Source organism: Onychomys torridus, chromosome 8, assembly GCF_903995425.1.
Source record: "Onychomys torridus chromosome 8, mOncTor1.1, whole genome shotgun sequence".
Taxonomy (NCBI): domain Eukaryota; kingdom Metazoa; phylum Chordata; class Mammalia; order Rodentia; family Cricetidae; genus Onychomys; species Onychomys torridus.
Window position 1 is genome coordinate 71,573,989 of NC_050450.1, and position 15,605 is coordinate 71,589,593.

General features: G+C 36.0%; 1 protein-coding gene and 1 non-coding gene across 2 annotated transcripts in view; both read left to right on the top strand.

Moving 5' to 3' along the window:
• Taf15 (TATA-box binding protein associated factor 15) overlaps positions 1–15,605 on the top strand; it is a 33,615-nt gene that overhangs the window by 12,239 nt on the left and 5,771 nt on the right. The window contains exons 6-10 of the mRNA XM_036195465.1: positions 1,588–1,778; positions 3,649–3,769; positions 11,973–12,007; positions 12,608–12,640; positions 14,047–14,156. Coding sequence (XP_036051358.1) covers positions 1,588–1,778; positions 3,649–3,769; positions 11,973–12,007; positions 12,608–12,640; positions 14,047–14,156 — 490 coding nt within the window. The remainder of the gene's footprint in view (positions 1–1,587; positions 1,779–3,648; positions 3,770–11,972; positions 12,008–12,607; positions 12,641–14,046; positions 14,157–15,605) is intronic.
• Positions 7,599–7,704, top strand: LOC118590460. Its single transcript, XR_004945762.1, has one exon. It is a non-coding gene; the product is annotated as a U6 spliceosomal RNA (small nuclear RNA).

Genomic DNA, 15,605 nt, shown 5'->3' on the forward strand with positions numbered 1-15,605 from the left:
TTGATGAGGCAGGTAGAAATAAAGTACATTCCTATTTAAAATGATGAAATGTGTGCTCTCCCTTTACATAAGTCGTGTAATAAAAGTTATATATTTGAAAAAGTGTAAGGGGGTAAATGGAGAACTTTGGAGGAAATGATGTACTTACATTAATATAAAAATTAAAATTACTATAATAAAATATATATTTTAGATATTTATTTTGATTTATGAGTATTATGTGTATCTGGGTACCGTGTGTGTGCTTGGTGCCCACAGAGGCCAGAGGCCAGAAGAGGGCATCTCCTAGAAGTGGAGTTGCAAATGGTTGTAAGGCACCATGTGGGTGTTAGGAATTTACTCTGGGTCCTCTGCAAAAACAAGTGCTCTCAAACATTGAGCTATCTCTCTAGCCCTCCCTTCCCTTTTTCTTTTGGAATAGTATTTCACTATTACAGTAGTGAATGGCCTAAAACTATGTAGGCCTCTATAAAATAGAAATAAATAACTCCAAGTATTATTTCATAGTGGAGTTTTTATTGTGCTCTGTTTGGCGGACTAATTCCACATTCCCTAATGTAATTGGTCCTCACCACTATGAACCAAAACTAGTAGTTATTCCTATTTTATAGAGGTGAAGAAGGTTAAAAGAACCAGAGCCTGAGGTTTCTGGCAGCAGTGATGGAAGTACTTTAGGTGAAATTTAACTGGCACTGGGGAAAGAGGTCAAATCATTGGTCTTAAAGTTACAAAAGTGCTCTAAAAAAGTAGAAAGTACATATGTAAGGAATAATATCTGAAAGCCATGATGCATTAGGAAAATACTTTAAGCATTATTGGTAAGTTTAATCATAAGGGAAATGCTTTTATAAAGGCTGTGTACTTGAAAGCATGAAATAAATGTAAAGCAAAGAGAAATGTTTGACTATTTTAATGTAGAGTTAGTGTTCAAACTATAGCTTTGTGGTGCTTTGAATTGGGAGTTGGAATAGATTGTTGTGGTATTCTGCAGCGTTCGGTGTGACTGTTAAGAACTGAGACAGTTTCCTCCTTACCATCCTTAGTGAGACCAGTGTCTACTTAACCTAGGTTAGCCTTAAGGTCATGATGCTCCTGTCTCCAGTACCCAAAGAGCAGGCTACAAATACAAAAGACATGATGTAGAAAGGAAGTGACATTGAGCCTCCCAGTGTAACTAATGAGAGAACTCAATCACTTAATGGCCTTGTTTGCTAAAGAATCATACATGTCACTGTATTTTGGTAGTATTTTACTTTTTCCTTTTAACTCAAGAAAGTAAAAACTAGTTATTTTGTTAATAGTATTTAAAAGTGCTTGTTCTTGTTGTTGTTTTTCCCCAGTGTATTACAACAACCTCTCTTCTCCCCTTTCGCATCTTTTTAGTGATAGTGAAATTATTTTTGGAGGGTATTCCATTGATGAGTTTTCATAGATTGAAGAACCAAATAATTACTGAAAGCATAGTACTAGACACTGCTGAGGTCTAGCTGAGATCTAACATCTCAGCAGTGTTCTTTTATTAGTGTTCTTTCACTTGCTACAGTAAACACAGTTCTGTAAGGTCTTACGTTCTTGATTTCTGTTTAGCCAAGGTGGAAGAGCACCTTCATATGGCCAGTCAGACTATGGTCAGCAAGATTCTTATGACCAGCAGTCAGGCTATGATCAGCATCAAGGCTCATATGATGAGCAGTCAAATTATCAGCAACATGATTCCTATAATCAAAACCAGCAGTCTTACCATTCACAAAGGGAAAACTATAGCCACCACACACAAGGTAAGATTATAATGGCCTCTTAACTTTTTCTTTATTCCTTCACAAAATCGTTCATTGAGTTTGGTTTTACTCCTAGGATTTTACTTGTTGATAAAAATTTGGGAGACAGCCAGGCGGTGGCGGTGCATGCTTTTAATCCCAGCACTTGGGAGGCAGAGCCAGGCAGATCTCTGTGAGTTCGAGGCCAGCCTGGGCTACCAAGTGAGTTCCAGGGAAGGTGCAAAGCTACACAGAGAAACCCTGTCTCGAAAAACAAAACAAAACAAAACAACAACAACAACAAAAATTTGGGAGACAGATTTCTCATGACCATCAAAAACTATTACTTTTTTTTTTTTTTAAGCTTTCTGGAGATTGTTAGAAGGTCGTGTGACTTTTTGTTTACTGATTACATTTCCTTGTTGTCTTAAACTCTGAGCATTTGACAATGCTATTGTTGTCTGTTCTTTTTCCCCGTTCTTTTTTTTTTTTTTTTTCTTCTAGAAGGGTTTCTCTGTGTAACCACCTTGGCTGTTCTGGGACTCACTCTGTATACTAGGCTGGCCTCAAACTCACAGAGATCCTCCTGCCTCTGCCTCCCAAGTGCTGGGATTAAAGGTGTGCACCACTGCCACCCATTTTAATAATTTTTTTAAGATTTATTTATTTTATGTATATGATGCTCTATCTGCACGTACACCTGCATGCCAGAAGAGGGCATGAGATCTCATTATAGATGGCTGTGAGCCACCATGTGGTTGCTGGGAATTGAACTCAGGACCTCTGGAAGAGCAGAGAGTGCTCTTAACCCCAGAGCCATCTCTCCAGCCACAGTTGTCAGTTCTTTTGGTGGTGGTATACTTGATTTGGAAAGTTGTCCTGTGCTAGCCTTCTCTAATCTCATCGAAGAAGGAACAGTCATTAATTTCTTTTGTTCCATAGCATTTTATATATATTCCTGATACATAGGACTCAGACCACACCATGAAACTCGGTGACTTAAGGACAAAAATCTTTTTCCCCCTTGTAATGCCTTTATTGTTTAGATAGGACTTGGCTCCAAGTAAGTGGTTATTAAACATTTTTGCTGGGGAAAAAATTATTTTGGTGGTGCTAGGAATTGAATCCGAGGGCTTTTGTGTATGTTAGATAAGCATTTCATCACTGAGCTGTATCACCAGCCATGTTGATAATAGAGTGAATGAGTAAAAGCAGACAGTCGTCTTCCGACTGTCTGCTCAGTTTGGAAATGTATGGTGGCTGTGGCTATGCCTGACCTATGCTTGATTTACATTGCTTTGTTTTGTATATTGTTTTTCTGAGACAGGGTTTCTCTGTGGAGCTTTGGAGCCTGTCCTGGGTCTCGCTCTGTAGACCAGGCTGGCCTCGAACTCACAGAGATATGCCTGGCTCTGTCTCCCTAGTGCTGGGATTAAAGGTGTGCACCACCACTGCCTGGCTCTTGATTTATATTTAATGTATTTGAGGTGAAAAAATAGAATTAGAGTTCTATCTTTAAGTTACGAAAATTCTTGAATCCAAAGTTTCTAGTTTAGCTTAAATTATTCCATTTGCTTTCAGATTTTGTAGTAAAATGTAATCTGATGTAGATATAATTCTCAATTCTCATTTCAGAATGTTGTATGATGGCTTGCATTTTGGTGTATTTGTGTTTTTCCCCAAAAGACATAGTATGTGTCTTAAGGCAACATTTATTCAGAAATGACCATAGTTGCTTGGCGTGATGGCATATATCATCCTATATGGCAGTTAGACAGAATTATTTAAGTTCAAAAATTCAAGATCAGTCTAATGTAGGGAGATGTTTTTTGCAACAACATAAAGAAATGAAGTGACAGTATTTTTATGTGTTATATTTTCCTTTTTCTAGATGACCGTCGTGATGTGAGTAGGTATGGAGAAGATAATAGAGGATATGGCGGGTCACAGGGAGGAGGTAGAGGGCGTGGGGGATATGACAAGGATGGAAGAGGTCCTATGACAGGATCAAGGTAAGTATTTAGATACAGATACCTTCATTTTTCCTCTTTCTCTTAGTGGTTTCCTTATTTTATTCTGGCACTTACTTTAGTTAAAGAGGATTTCAGAGATTATGTTGTAGAAAAAAGAACAAATTAACTCTAGTTTGAAATCTTTATATGTCATAAATCACTTCAGAAGAGGCTATATTGATAGTATTTTATATGGTGTATGTTAATTTAAGTACTATTATAGCTCCCTACCATGGTTATGATTCAATTAAATTATTTGATTAGTTTTCTTGCTGGAGCTAGAATCAAAACTCCTTTAAAAGATAACTCTGGAAACCAAAGTGTCTTAACAATGTAAAGGTAAGTTAATCTTTGGGAAGACAAAGTTCCCTTGGGCAGGGAAAGTATTAGGCAGTAGCAGAGTATAAAGATAGACATGTAAGAAAGCTTTAAAGAGCCTGCGTGGTGGTGCACGCCTTTAATCCCAGCGCTTGGGAGGCAGAGCCAGGCGGATCTCTGTGAGTTCCAGGCCAGCCTAGGCTACAGAGTGAGTTCCAGGAAAGGTTCAAAGCTACATAGAGAAACCCTGTCTCAAAAAAAACCAAAAAAAGAGAAAGCTTTAATGTATGTCTGTCTTTAAACATAATTATTGAAATAATTAGTATATCACATAATGTTCTGTAATTTTCCTGATTGTAGCTGTGTATGAAGCCTTCAATTTAGCTTTTCTAATTGCCATTTTTAAATTATTAATGTTGATTTCATGTTTATAACATAGGTTATAAAAGCTGATTTTAGCATAATTTTTAATATATCAGTAAAGTTAGTACATTGGTCTTGAAAATGGAATGAAAAACCAATGATGAAATTTGTAAATTGTAAATTTGTGAAATACACAGACTTTAAAATAATTTAGGTTTACTGGGAATTGAAATTGTCAGTGGCCTGATATTTAATGATATGTCAGTAGCAGTTCAGTCCTGTCCTTAGGGACTAAATGTCCCTTAAGGTGACATGAAAAACAACTTATATATACTCTTAGTTCAAGTGAGCCACAAATTTGCTTTTAAATCTGTTTTTAATATATTCTTTAATATTATGGGAATTCCAAAGTCTGATAATTTTGAAAATTGTTCTAAGAGACATTAAAGGCTTTTTTAAAAAAATTGACATTAGTTTTTTTGATTGGTAGTCATTCACTTTACCAAGATAAATGATATTGTATGTTTCTTCATTATCAAAAGAGCAGTCTGTCACCATCATTTATTAATTGTATATAAATTAACAGTGTAAAGTGAAATGGTACTTACTTTTTACCTGGTAGCCTGTCTCCAAACTAAAACCGAATCCCTGAGATAACAACTGCTGGATACTTAGTTTCCCAATGCAATTGCTTTAGATCACTGACTAGCTGGAGTGCTATAAATGTTACATGTGTCATAAGTTTAATTTTTTGCATAAGGAAGTTACAATCTAATAGATTTTCTGTTAAAACTGTGACTATGTAATTGAACAATGGAATCCCACTTTTTAGGAGGAAGGGAATGGGTAGGGAGTTGATAAATAACATTTTAGTTTGTGAGTGAGCACCTAGCTTAGAACCACAAGGTTGAAAGGATGTTGAAAAATTCTTTCCTGTTGAGGGAAAAGGACCTTAAACAGCCCGAGTGCCCCTTACCCCCCACCCCCTTTTTTAAAGCAACAAAACTTCCTTGGCAATGTATTTGAGTATAATTTGTAGCTCAGATACTAATTGATGAGCTAAGTTTTTATTTTTAAATCTTTATACATAGAAACTGCATAGAAAGAGCTTGTGTAGAAACCTAGTGTATATTAGGTCAGAATGATGCTGATCTTGTTAAAGTGATAGAGTTTTTTAGTTAGTGAGTACTTCCTTTTCCCCCAGTAAAGTAGTTGTTCACATAAAGCCTGTTTAGAAATCTGGGTGGCTATTACTCTTTGGATTGAGATTGTTGTTTGTTTTTTGTTGTTAAAGGTAAGATGGTAAATGTTTTAGGCTTTGCACCTCTTTAGACTTGCCCTTAGAGCACCAAAGTAGGCATAAATGAATGTAAACAAACCAGGCTCGTTCTAATAAAACTTTATTTAAGAATACTGAAATTAGAACTCTGGGCTGGGTGTGGTGATGCACATCTTGAATCCTAGCACTCTGAGTTCAAGGCCAGCTTGGTCTACATAGAGTTCCAGAACTACTGTCTCAAAAAAAAAAAAAAAAAAAAAAATGAAAGTTCATATAATTTTCATGTGCTACTACATCTTGATGTGCCCTTTAGTTTACTCCTCAGGGTGCAGCGTTGTAAATTTGACTATAAACGTCCAGTTACAAATGTTCTCTCTTGCTCTTAAAAAAGAGCACTTGGTTTTGTGCTAAAATACCAAAATACACAGGAATTTTAATTAGTCTTCAGCACCATTATTTGTGTTTCTAATTATCTTAGTAGGTTGGAATTTTTATCTGTGGGGGTGTACAAGGGTGGAGGGACACGATTTGCAGATTACCTGGAATTAATTAGATTTATCATCTTTTAAAAAGGATCATAGTTTGAGGGTGAGGTTTGAATATGTGGTAAAGAATGGGATGTTCTTATTCTGTGATTGGTTGGCTAGAGGAAGACTTCAAACCAAAAAAGAAGCCATTGACTTAATTTGAAGAGAGATATGTGAAGTTTATAGGGACTACAGGGAAAGGTCTTTTCATTAAAAAGCAATTGTTGAATTGTTATAAAGAATACAGAATTTCTTATTGTTCTCTTACATTGATAACTTAGTAGGCTAGAAGCTAAGATAAAAGTGTCTTCAGGACCTTTTTTTTTTTAGCATTGATTGCTGTCTAGTATAATACTGTTTTTTCATTGTTTGTATATGGTGATGTTAAGTGTTTCAGGCTCTTATGAGTAAATTTCAGAATTGTTCTGAAATTTTGAGTATTTTCTCCCTTTTGCAAGAGAATTTTAGTTAGGTCCCTTAAAAAATGTGTATCTCCATCTAGGTATGACAGCACATGCCTTTAATCCCAGCACCTAGGAGGCAAAGGTAGATGGATCTCTTGAGTTCCGGGGCAGCTGGGACTACATACACTTTGTCTCAAACAAAATATATATGTGTACTGAGTTGAAGGTATATATAGCTCAGTGGTAAAGTGCTTGCCAAGCATGGTTAAAAATGTTGGATTCTAGCCTGCTGAGGTTGCATACACCTTTAATTCCAGACAAAGGCAGGTGGATCTCTATGAGTTCCAGGATAGCCAGGGCCACACAGAGAAACCTTGTCTGGAAAAACCAACCAACCAATCAATAAATAAATAAGTAAAAGTTGCCTTCTATTTCCAGCACTTGGGTGTGATGGAGAGTATATATGATCTAGAATAGCACTTACTCCATAGAAAAAAATGTGGGTCATAAATTTGAACTATGTATGTAGTTTTAAATTTTCTAGTAGCTTCATTGAAAGAAAACAGAAAGCCCAGAGCTGGATCTCTTGGGTTCAGTTTCCAGGACTGCAAAAGAACAAAACAGAAATAATATCAGTGAAATCAGTTTTAATAATATACTTTAGTTAAACCCAGTACATCTAAAATATTCTGTCATAGATAAGCTATGATTCTAGAACTAGAAATTAATTTCATTTTTGACACTTAGAGCTCATTGCAGTTTAGTCTACCTACATTTTAAACACTCATGCAGATATTAACTATATATTGGGCATTGCAGCTCTACAAAGATTCTTGTCTTGAAGTTAGTTGATAAATCTTGACTCTGAAAGCCCTTTTGCCCCATACACATCTGTGACACGGAGGGAAGTCAAGGAGACTATTAAGAATGAAGTTCACATGCTCGCTTTGGCAGCACCCAGGCTAAGATTGGAAGGATACAGAGAAGATTAGCATGGCCCTGTGCAAGGACTACATGCAAATTTGTGAAGCGTTCCATATTTTTAAATAAATGAAAACAAAACAAAGCAAAAAACACACAAAAAAGAATGATGTTCAAATTGATTGAATCATTCACTTATGATATTGTTGGTCTTTTCCTCCTAGTCCCAAAATATGTATTCTGGATTTATTAGTATGAAAAGTCAGGTACAGTGCAAGGTTTTTAATTCTTTTATTGCTTTTTAACTGTCCCTTTTCTCTCCCTAAGTGAGTTTTCTAAGACAAAACGTTCCTGCAGCCTAGCCCCAGCCTAAGCCCAGCTACTTGGGAGGCATAAGCAGAAGAGTCAGAGCTTGAGCTTTAGACTGCATAGCTTAGCAACATTGTTCTGGGTTCATTTCCTGGGATTGAAAAGATGGCGGTGGAGTAGTATTCCTGCCTTGTTCTGTGACTTCCTAGGAATTTTAGGAACAGGTAGTTGTTGGGTTGTTTGTTTGTTTATTTGTTTTAACTATAAATTGAGAACTTAATGTGATGGCTTGTGTTTGTTAATCATTCTCAGTACTTGGGAGCATTGTCACGAGTTTGAGGCCAGCTTGGGCTCCCTTGTACTAGGAGGACCAAGGTTATATAAGATAGGAAACTCTTGTCTTCAAACAAACACAAGCCCCTAAAACAAAAACTTAAGCGGGCTTGGTGGCAAATGCCTTTAATCCCAGCACCTGGGAGGCAGAGGCAGTCGGATCTCTTGAGTTCTAGCCCAGCCTGATCTACAGAGCAAGTTCCAGGACAGCCAGGAATGTTACACAGAGAAACCTTGTGTGTGTGGGGGGGGGGGGGGGGGGGGGGGCGACAAAATTTTTCTTCAAAAAAATTTTTTTAACTTTTATTTTATATGTATGGGTATTCTTCCTGCATGTATGTCTGTACACTGCATGCATGCATTGCCCATGAAGTCCAGAAGAGGGTGTTGGATCCCCTAGGACTAGAGTTCCAGACAGCTGTGAGCCATGTGGGTGCTGGGAATTGAATATGGATTCTCTGGAAGAGCAGCTAGTACTCTAAACCACTGAACCATCTTTCCAGTTCCCAGGTTTTCTTTTCTATTGAATCTGTCTTTTCTAAATATATGATGCTATCACATCTGCCCTAGATTCCTCTTTTCATGGTGGTTTTGAATTTGGAAGACCCATCTCTTTAAGTTTCCTTATGTAAGGATACTCAGCCAATTAAGTTGAAGATGTGTATGTCTCCTAAATATCTCCACTGCTTTACCTTAAAATGGTCTTGGGGCATTCTTTATGTGCATGTGTTTGCTTCTATTTCTGGGATTGAAAACAAATTTGCAGTATCTTGACTCAGCTGTTGAAATACTTTTCTGTCTTAATTTCCTAATGAGACCTTAAGAAAGAACTTTGTAACTTAACAGCAAGTTTGAAAGAAACATTTGCTGTAGGAATATCTTCCTTAGTACTAATGAATACTCCCTGAAGTCTATTTCTGGAGTTAATATAATAATTTTTTTAATAAAGGGAATGTAATATAATTAATATAAAATTTACTTAAGGAGAGAAAATAGTTGAATGTCATTTGAATGTAAACATTTAGATCAGTACTTCTCAGATTTAAATATGCATATGAACTACCTGGAGCTCTTAATGAAATGCAAATTATCATTGTATGGAGCCTGAGTTTTTCTGAGACACTCATAAACTATTTTTATGCTGTGCTTCCCCTTTGAATAGTAAGGATGTAGAACTGAGTTTTGTAAAGAAACTCAGCCTTAATGTTTTTTATATATCCTTTTAGAGGATGTACCATTAAAATTTTTTTCTGTGTAAATATTTGCCATATGGGGTGTCTGTAGAGAGAAGAGGGTATTATTAGATCCTCAGGAGCTACAGTTATAGGCTGTTATATGCAACCGCTGAACATGTGTGCTAGGAAACCGAACTTGGGTCTTCTGAAAGTAGCTCTTAACCACTGAGTCATCTCTATCTTTTGTTGTTGTTCAGCCAGGCCACATAATGGCACACAACTTTAATTTCATCACTTAGGAGTCAGAGGCAGGTAGATCTCTGACTTTGAGGACAGCCTGGTCTATAGAATGAATTCTAGGATAGCCAAGGCTATGTAGAGAGACCCTGTCTCAAAAACAACCATCACCACTAAAATTCTTCAAAATTATTTTGTTGGCCAGCATGGAAATGAGTCTGCCTCATATATAAAATTGCATATTTCCTTTCAGTGTGGGTCAAATCAGCAGTTTTGTTGACAAAGCATTTAGGGTGTATCTTCTGAACACAGCTTCTAGTTTCTTGCCTTCGTCTTAAACACTTTAACCTCCTAAAATGGGCATAATGGCACACGCCTGTAATCTCAGAACTGGGAAGAGAGGGATTGAAGATCCTAGGGGCTGAGTTGCTAGCCAGTCTAGCTGATCCATTAGCTTCAGTCAGGTTCAGTGAAAAAATCCTATCTCAAAATATAAAGTGAAGAACAGTAGAAGACTCCTTATAAACGTCTGGCCTCCACAGACAGGCATAGCTACACATGCCCATACATACATGCACCATATAGAAGAAAGTAAAGAAATTAAACATTATACAATTTTTAAGAAAAGTGGACTTGATATTTTCAGTAATTCTTCTTGTCTGTCATTGGGATTCTGAGGTTCATCTTTAAGGGAACCTTGGCTTCTAATATAATTTTCAAAGGTCTTGGAGTATAGCTTAATAGTAGACCACCTACTTTACAAGCATGAGGCCCTATGGTCAATCTCCAGTACTTCAAAAGAAGGGGGACTTTTTTCTCAATAGCTTAGCCTGAGCTTTATTGGGTTCCTCGTGTTGTTTGCACTTGAGGAGGAAGCAAAAGTATGAAGAATTCAAGATCATCTTTATCTACATAGTAAATTCAGGACCATGTCTCAAAATGAAAATGACTAGCGTCTCTTTCTTACAGAAGTGGCAATGATATACCTGTCATTTAAAGTCCAGGGAAGACTTAGGTACTGTGTTGAAATAGTAATTTTAAATACAAAGCTGTGTCTGTGAAGGACTTCAGTTTAATATTGTCTCCATAGCCTTGAACTGGCCTTATTCTCCTGCTATAAAGGTTTTCTGGGATTTACACAATTTAAAAGCAAATTAAAACACATATATCTGTACTTAAGTTGATTACAAGGCAAAAATATCTTTATGTCAGGATAATAAAATATGAAAGAGAAAGCTTTCTCGTTTAGCCAGTAGTTTCTATTGGATGATTCAGAAAAGCCATATGGAGTTGAATTACTAGAGCAGAAGTTTGTAAGCAGATCCCTTCTAGCATCATGAGAAGATGAGCAGCAATTCAGACACCTGAAATTTTTGTGTGATTACTTTATGTTTTAGAAATATTATGTATTTCAGTCAAGAGAAACAGACTTTTATGGGTTAAGTAGAATTTCTTTTTTTGTTTGTTTTGTTTTACTTTCTTAAGTAGTATGAGCTGCTTAGATTTGTTACATAAAGCTGTGTGTACAAGGACCATTGACTTAACTGACACTCTAACTTTGCCAAATAAAGTCATTCTGTGGGCAGCTGCAATGTTGGAGCATTTGCATTGTTTAACATATTCTGTTGCTTTGATACTTAGAGCATTTGGCAACTTGAACCTCAGCTGTGATATGAAAAGATCTTATATTACAATAGATAATGGAGAAGAGCAGTTTTGAGTTTTTAGTCCTCATTTTACAAATAAATTTTCTTTAAAATTTCAAATACTAAGACTGCTTTCATTCAGGCTCATTTTTGTTTAAATTTATGTATCACTTTAAAGAAGTTCATCTCATAAAACCTATAATTTAATATCACAGCAGAATCTATACTCGGGTTTTTACATTTCCTGTTCTGCTATCAAAGCCTAACTTGCTTTTTTTATTCCTCTGGTCTTTTAGCTTTTTCCCTTATTTCAAAAATACCCCTTGGGAAAGAATACTTGCTCTTATTTCACATTCATCATGCTGTGCCTCCAGCTTTTTAAGTTATGGTTTGAGTAGTAACCTTTTGGCTTGAGGTTTGGAAGTTGTGTTTTTTGGGGTTTTTTGGTTTTTTTTTTTTTTTAACATAAAAAGTATATTGTAGTAAATGTGAAAGACAACTTGTAGAAATAAATTCTTGCGAAAACACTTAGATTGAATCATTGAACTCTGAAATGGAATTTACTGGAAAGTTAGTGGTGCTACTATTTTCCTAGGCACTCTACTTGTGACAGTTAAGTGTAGATTGAGCCCAGGGCTCAGCACATTAGAGACTTAAGGAAGAAATCATTTCTTCAATTTTTCCTCTGCAGTGGTGGTGACCGCGGTGGCTTCAAAAATTTTGGTGGTAAGTGCTGAGTATCCCAAAATGTTTCAGTGGAAATGCTATATAAATCTAAAAGCCACCAATATCCCGCAGATGCAGTCTAAGCCCTTTCTTACTCTTTTGAGGCTGGTGTGTTGTGTGCATTACAAAATACTGTGTATACACGTTTATATCAAAGTAAATATTAAAAGCCAAAACTGATCTCAAATGGTCCAATGGGTTTTCTACTGCACAGTGCATTTGCATGAAAGAGTCTGACCAATGAATGAGGATTTCACTGGGTTTTGACAGTAGGTTTTTTCATTTATAAAGGTAGCTAACATGGTGTTTTAAAATTACTAGGGATTTTGAATCAGCCTTTACAATCAGTTCTTGACAAAAGTGATATTAGAATAATGACAGAAGTGGCGGGTGCCGTCTTGGACAAGATTAAGGAAGTGTTGACATTCATCTCAATTTCTTAAACTTTTAATAATAAAATTTATGTAGTTACTTTATAAACTGGTGATGGTTGACTTTGAAGGACTTGGAAGTATTGACTTTACATACTTGGTTATTACCATCTTTCTTTTAATTTCAAATGAGTTGCCTTAGACAGCCTTTTCTTTTCTTCTCTCTTAGGTCACAGGGATTATGGACCCAGACCAGATGCTGGTAAGATTCTTGATAGTTTAGTTTTGCAGTTACATGTCAGTTTTCCACATCTGAAAGAGGAATATGTGTTTGGAGGAGTAAATACTAAAGGGAGATTTGATTTAATTTAATTTAATGGTGCTGCCATATCAGGGCAATTTGATTTCTAAAAAAAATACCAAAAAAAATTAAAATTCAGGAGGTCTGATTAGAAAGCTTGCTAGAGAAATTGCTGGGTTTGTGTTTTCCTGTATTGTGCTTTTTCTTATTTGAAGAAACATTCAAATTTTTGCTGTTATTAGTGTTAATGCAATCCAACTTAAGAGAAGTTTGCTATCGTAGCAACATAGAGGTGAAAAAAAAAAAGATATGTTGAAAAAACTCTTCCAGCTGGGCAGTAGTGATGCATGCCTTAGACAGAGGCAGGTGGATCTCTGAGTTTGTAATCAGCCTGGGCTATAGGGCAAGTTCCAGAACAACCAGGGCTACACAGAGAAACCCTGTCTCTAAATAAATAAATAAATAAATAAATAAATAAATAAATAAATAAATAAAAGTAATAAAATAAAAAGCTCTTCCATTAGATCGGTAATTTTAGTAGGCATAAGAAATTTAAGTTTTCATGCATAAGAGAATTTTCTTTCTCTGGGTGGAAGGCACTAATTTTATGTGGCTTTTCATTTTTAGATGAATTCAAGGCTGTAGATTTGCTCTTGGAGCCTTTTGAAAGTTATGGTTTAGAGGTTAAAATCTATTTGAGTAAAAAATATTTAATATATATTGAAATCAGAACTTTTGTTTTTATTAAGATGCCAAAGTATTCTATATGGATGGCAATTTCTGAATTATCCCTTGATGGACTGAATTTTTATACAACTTTCTTACTTTGTTGTACTAATCCAAAAGTGTGCGTGTAAGGTAAGGTGTGTGTACCAGGTGCTCTTACCTTCTGATATATACAAGGCTTTTTGCAGTGAATGGGAAACCAGCAATTCTGCTTGCCTAGCTGACTTGAGAGTCAAGTGTCCAATTTGGGGGAATTTTATACTAGAAAGCCTTTTAAAAGCATTGATTAGTCAGTCATATGACTATATACAATTGAAAGTTCTTCAGAGAAAGGTATGCTAATTAACTTTCTGCATCTCTTCATGAGCTGTAGTACTGGATCTGAAGAGTGATACTTTTAACATCTCCCTTCATTGGTCTATATGTATTTCAAAGTGTAACCTGCATTTTATCTGAAGTTTTGTTGTAAGAATTGATCTTCCATACAACTACTATAAATACTTTGCATGTTTATATAAGATTTCATATTGGTCCTCCTGTTTGGGGCTTAGAAGCAATTCAATACTAGTTTTGATTACTGAGCAAGAGTAGTAAAACCAAGGAATATGTACATGAAATTGATCGTAATTTTTTCCCCTTAGATTCAGAGTCTGATAATTCAGATAACAACACAATCTTTGTGCAAGGACTTGGGGAGGGTGTGTCTACAGATCAAGTGGGAGAATTCTTTAAGCAAATAGGAATTATCAAGGTAAGTAAAAAATGTCACACTGAAGATTTCATAATTATTAATATTCTAATTAAGATACATGCATTACATTGTGAGTCTGTATACTGTAGTAAGCATTATCTAAATCCTGTAATGCATGTGCTATCTCATGTCTATAGGCCTTTGCTAAGTGTCTTATTTAGGTTTCAATTGCTGTGATAGACTATTCTGACCAAAAGAAACTTGGGGAAGAGAGGGTTTATTTTATTTGGCTTATCACAGTCCATCATTGAAAGAAGTCAGGGCAGGAACTGAAGTAGAAACCATGGAGGAACACTACTTACTTTCTTGCTCCCCATGGTTTGTTTGCTCAGCCTGCTTTCTTACACCACCCAGGATTACTTGCTCAGAGGTGGCAACTCCTTCAGTGGACTCCCACATCAGTCATCCACCAATCTGATGGAAGCATTTTCTCAATTGCAGTTCCTCTTCCCCATGACTTTAGCTAGAGACAAGTTTACAAAAAACAAACAAACAAACAAAAAACTAAAGAGCACACTAAGTACATTTTATTTCTTGCTCATGTTTATCTTTCTACTTGTGCTTAAGCTTCATTCCTGGATTCTGAAATGCCAATAAATGCAAACTAAAGCTATTAATAACAACTTCTTTTTATGCCTAAGGTCTGTACTGCATTAATCCATTATCTTGTATTTGGTTTGTTGTTGTTGCTGTTCACTTAATTGTCACTTAGTTTCACGCATGCACCTCTCATCCTGAACTGAAAAGCAGCCTTTAGAGCAGGGCTAAGTACTTGTTTGCATTCATCATTCCTTGTTTGGGTTGTTGGTGAAATTACTCATTTTTTTCCTTTTTGGGGAATTACTCTTTTTTTTGTTTGTCTGCTTTTTTTTTTTTTTTTTTTTTTTTTTAATTTAAACATCAAACATACACAGGTTCAGAGCTTTTCTTTGTTGTTTTGAGATAGGGGTTCCCATTGTACCCAGGCTAGCCTCAGACTCACAATCTGCCTCCTGAGTACTGGGATTAGAGTTGCGAGACACCATGGCTGGGCACACTTTTTTTTTTGTTGTTATTGTTGTTTTTTTGTTTTTTTTTTTTTTTTGAGACAGGGTTTCTCTGTGTAGCTTTGTTCCTTTCCTGGAACTCCCTTTGGAGACCAGGCTGGCCTCGAACTCAGACATCCACCTGCCTCTGCCTCCCGAGTGCTGGGATTACAGGCGTGTGCCACTGCTGCCTAGCCATACATTTTTAATAAAGTAGAATTATGTTTTCTATCCTCAAGCCCAATGTATTCCTTAATAATAATGTATTGGTTTTATTGAAAGATTCTTCCTGTTTTTACAAAATAAATATTTTTTTTATGAAACATTATCCACATTTGATTTTTATGGGTTTAACTAAATTGTACATAAACAGCATACTATTTTTTAGAGTTTGGGAGTAGTTGGGTTTTGGGGTTTGTTTTGT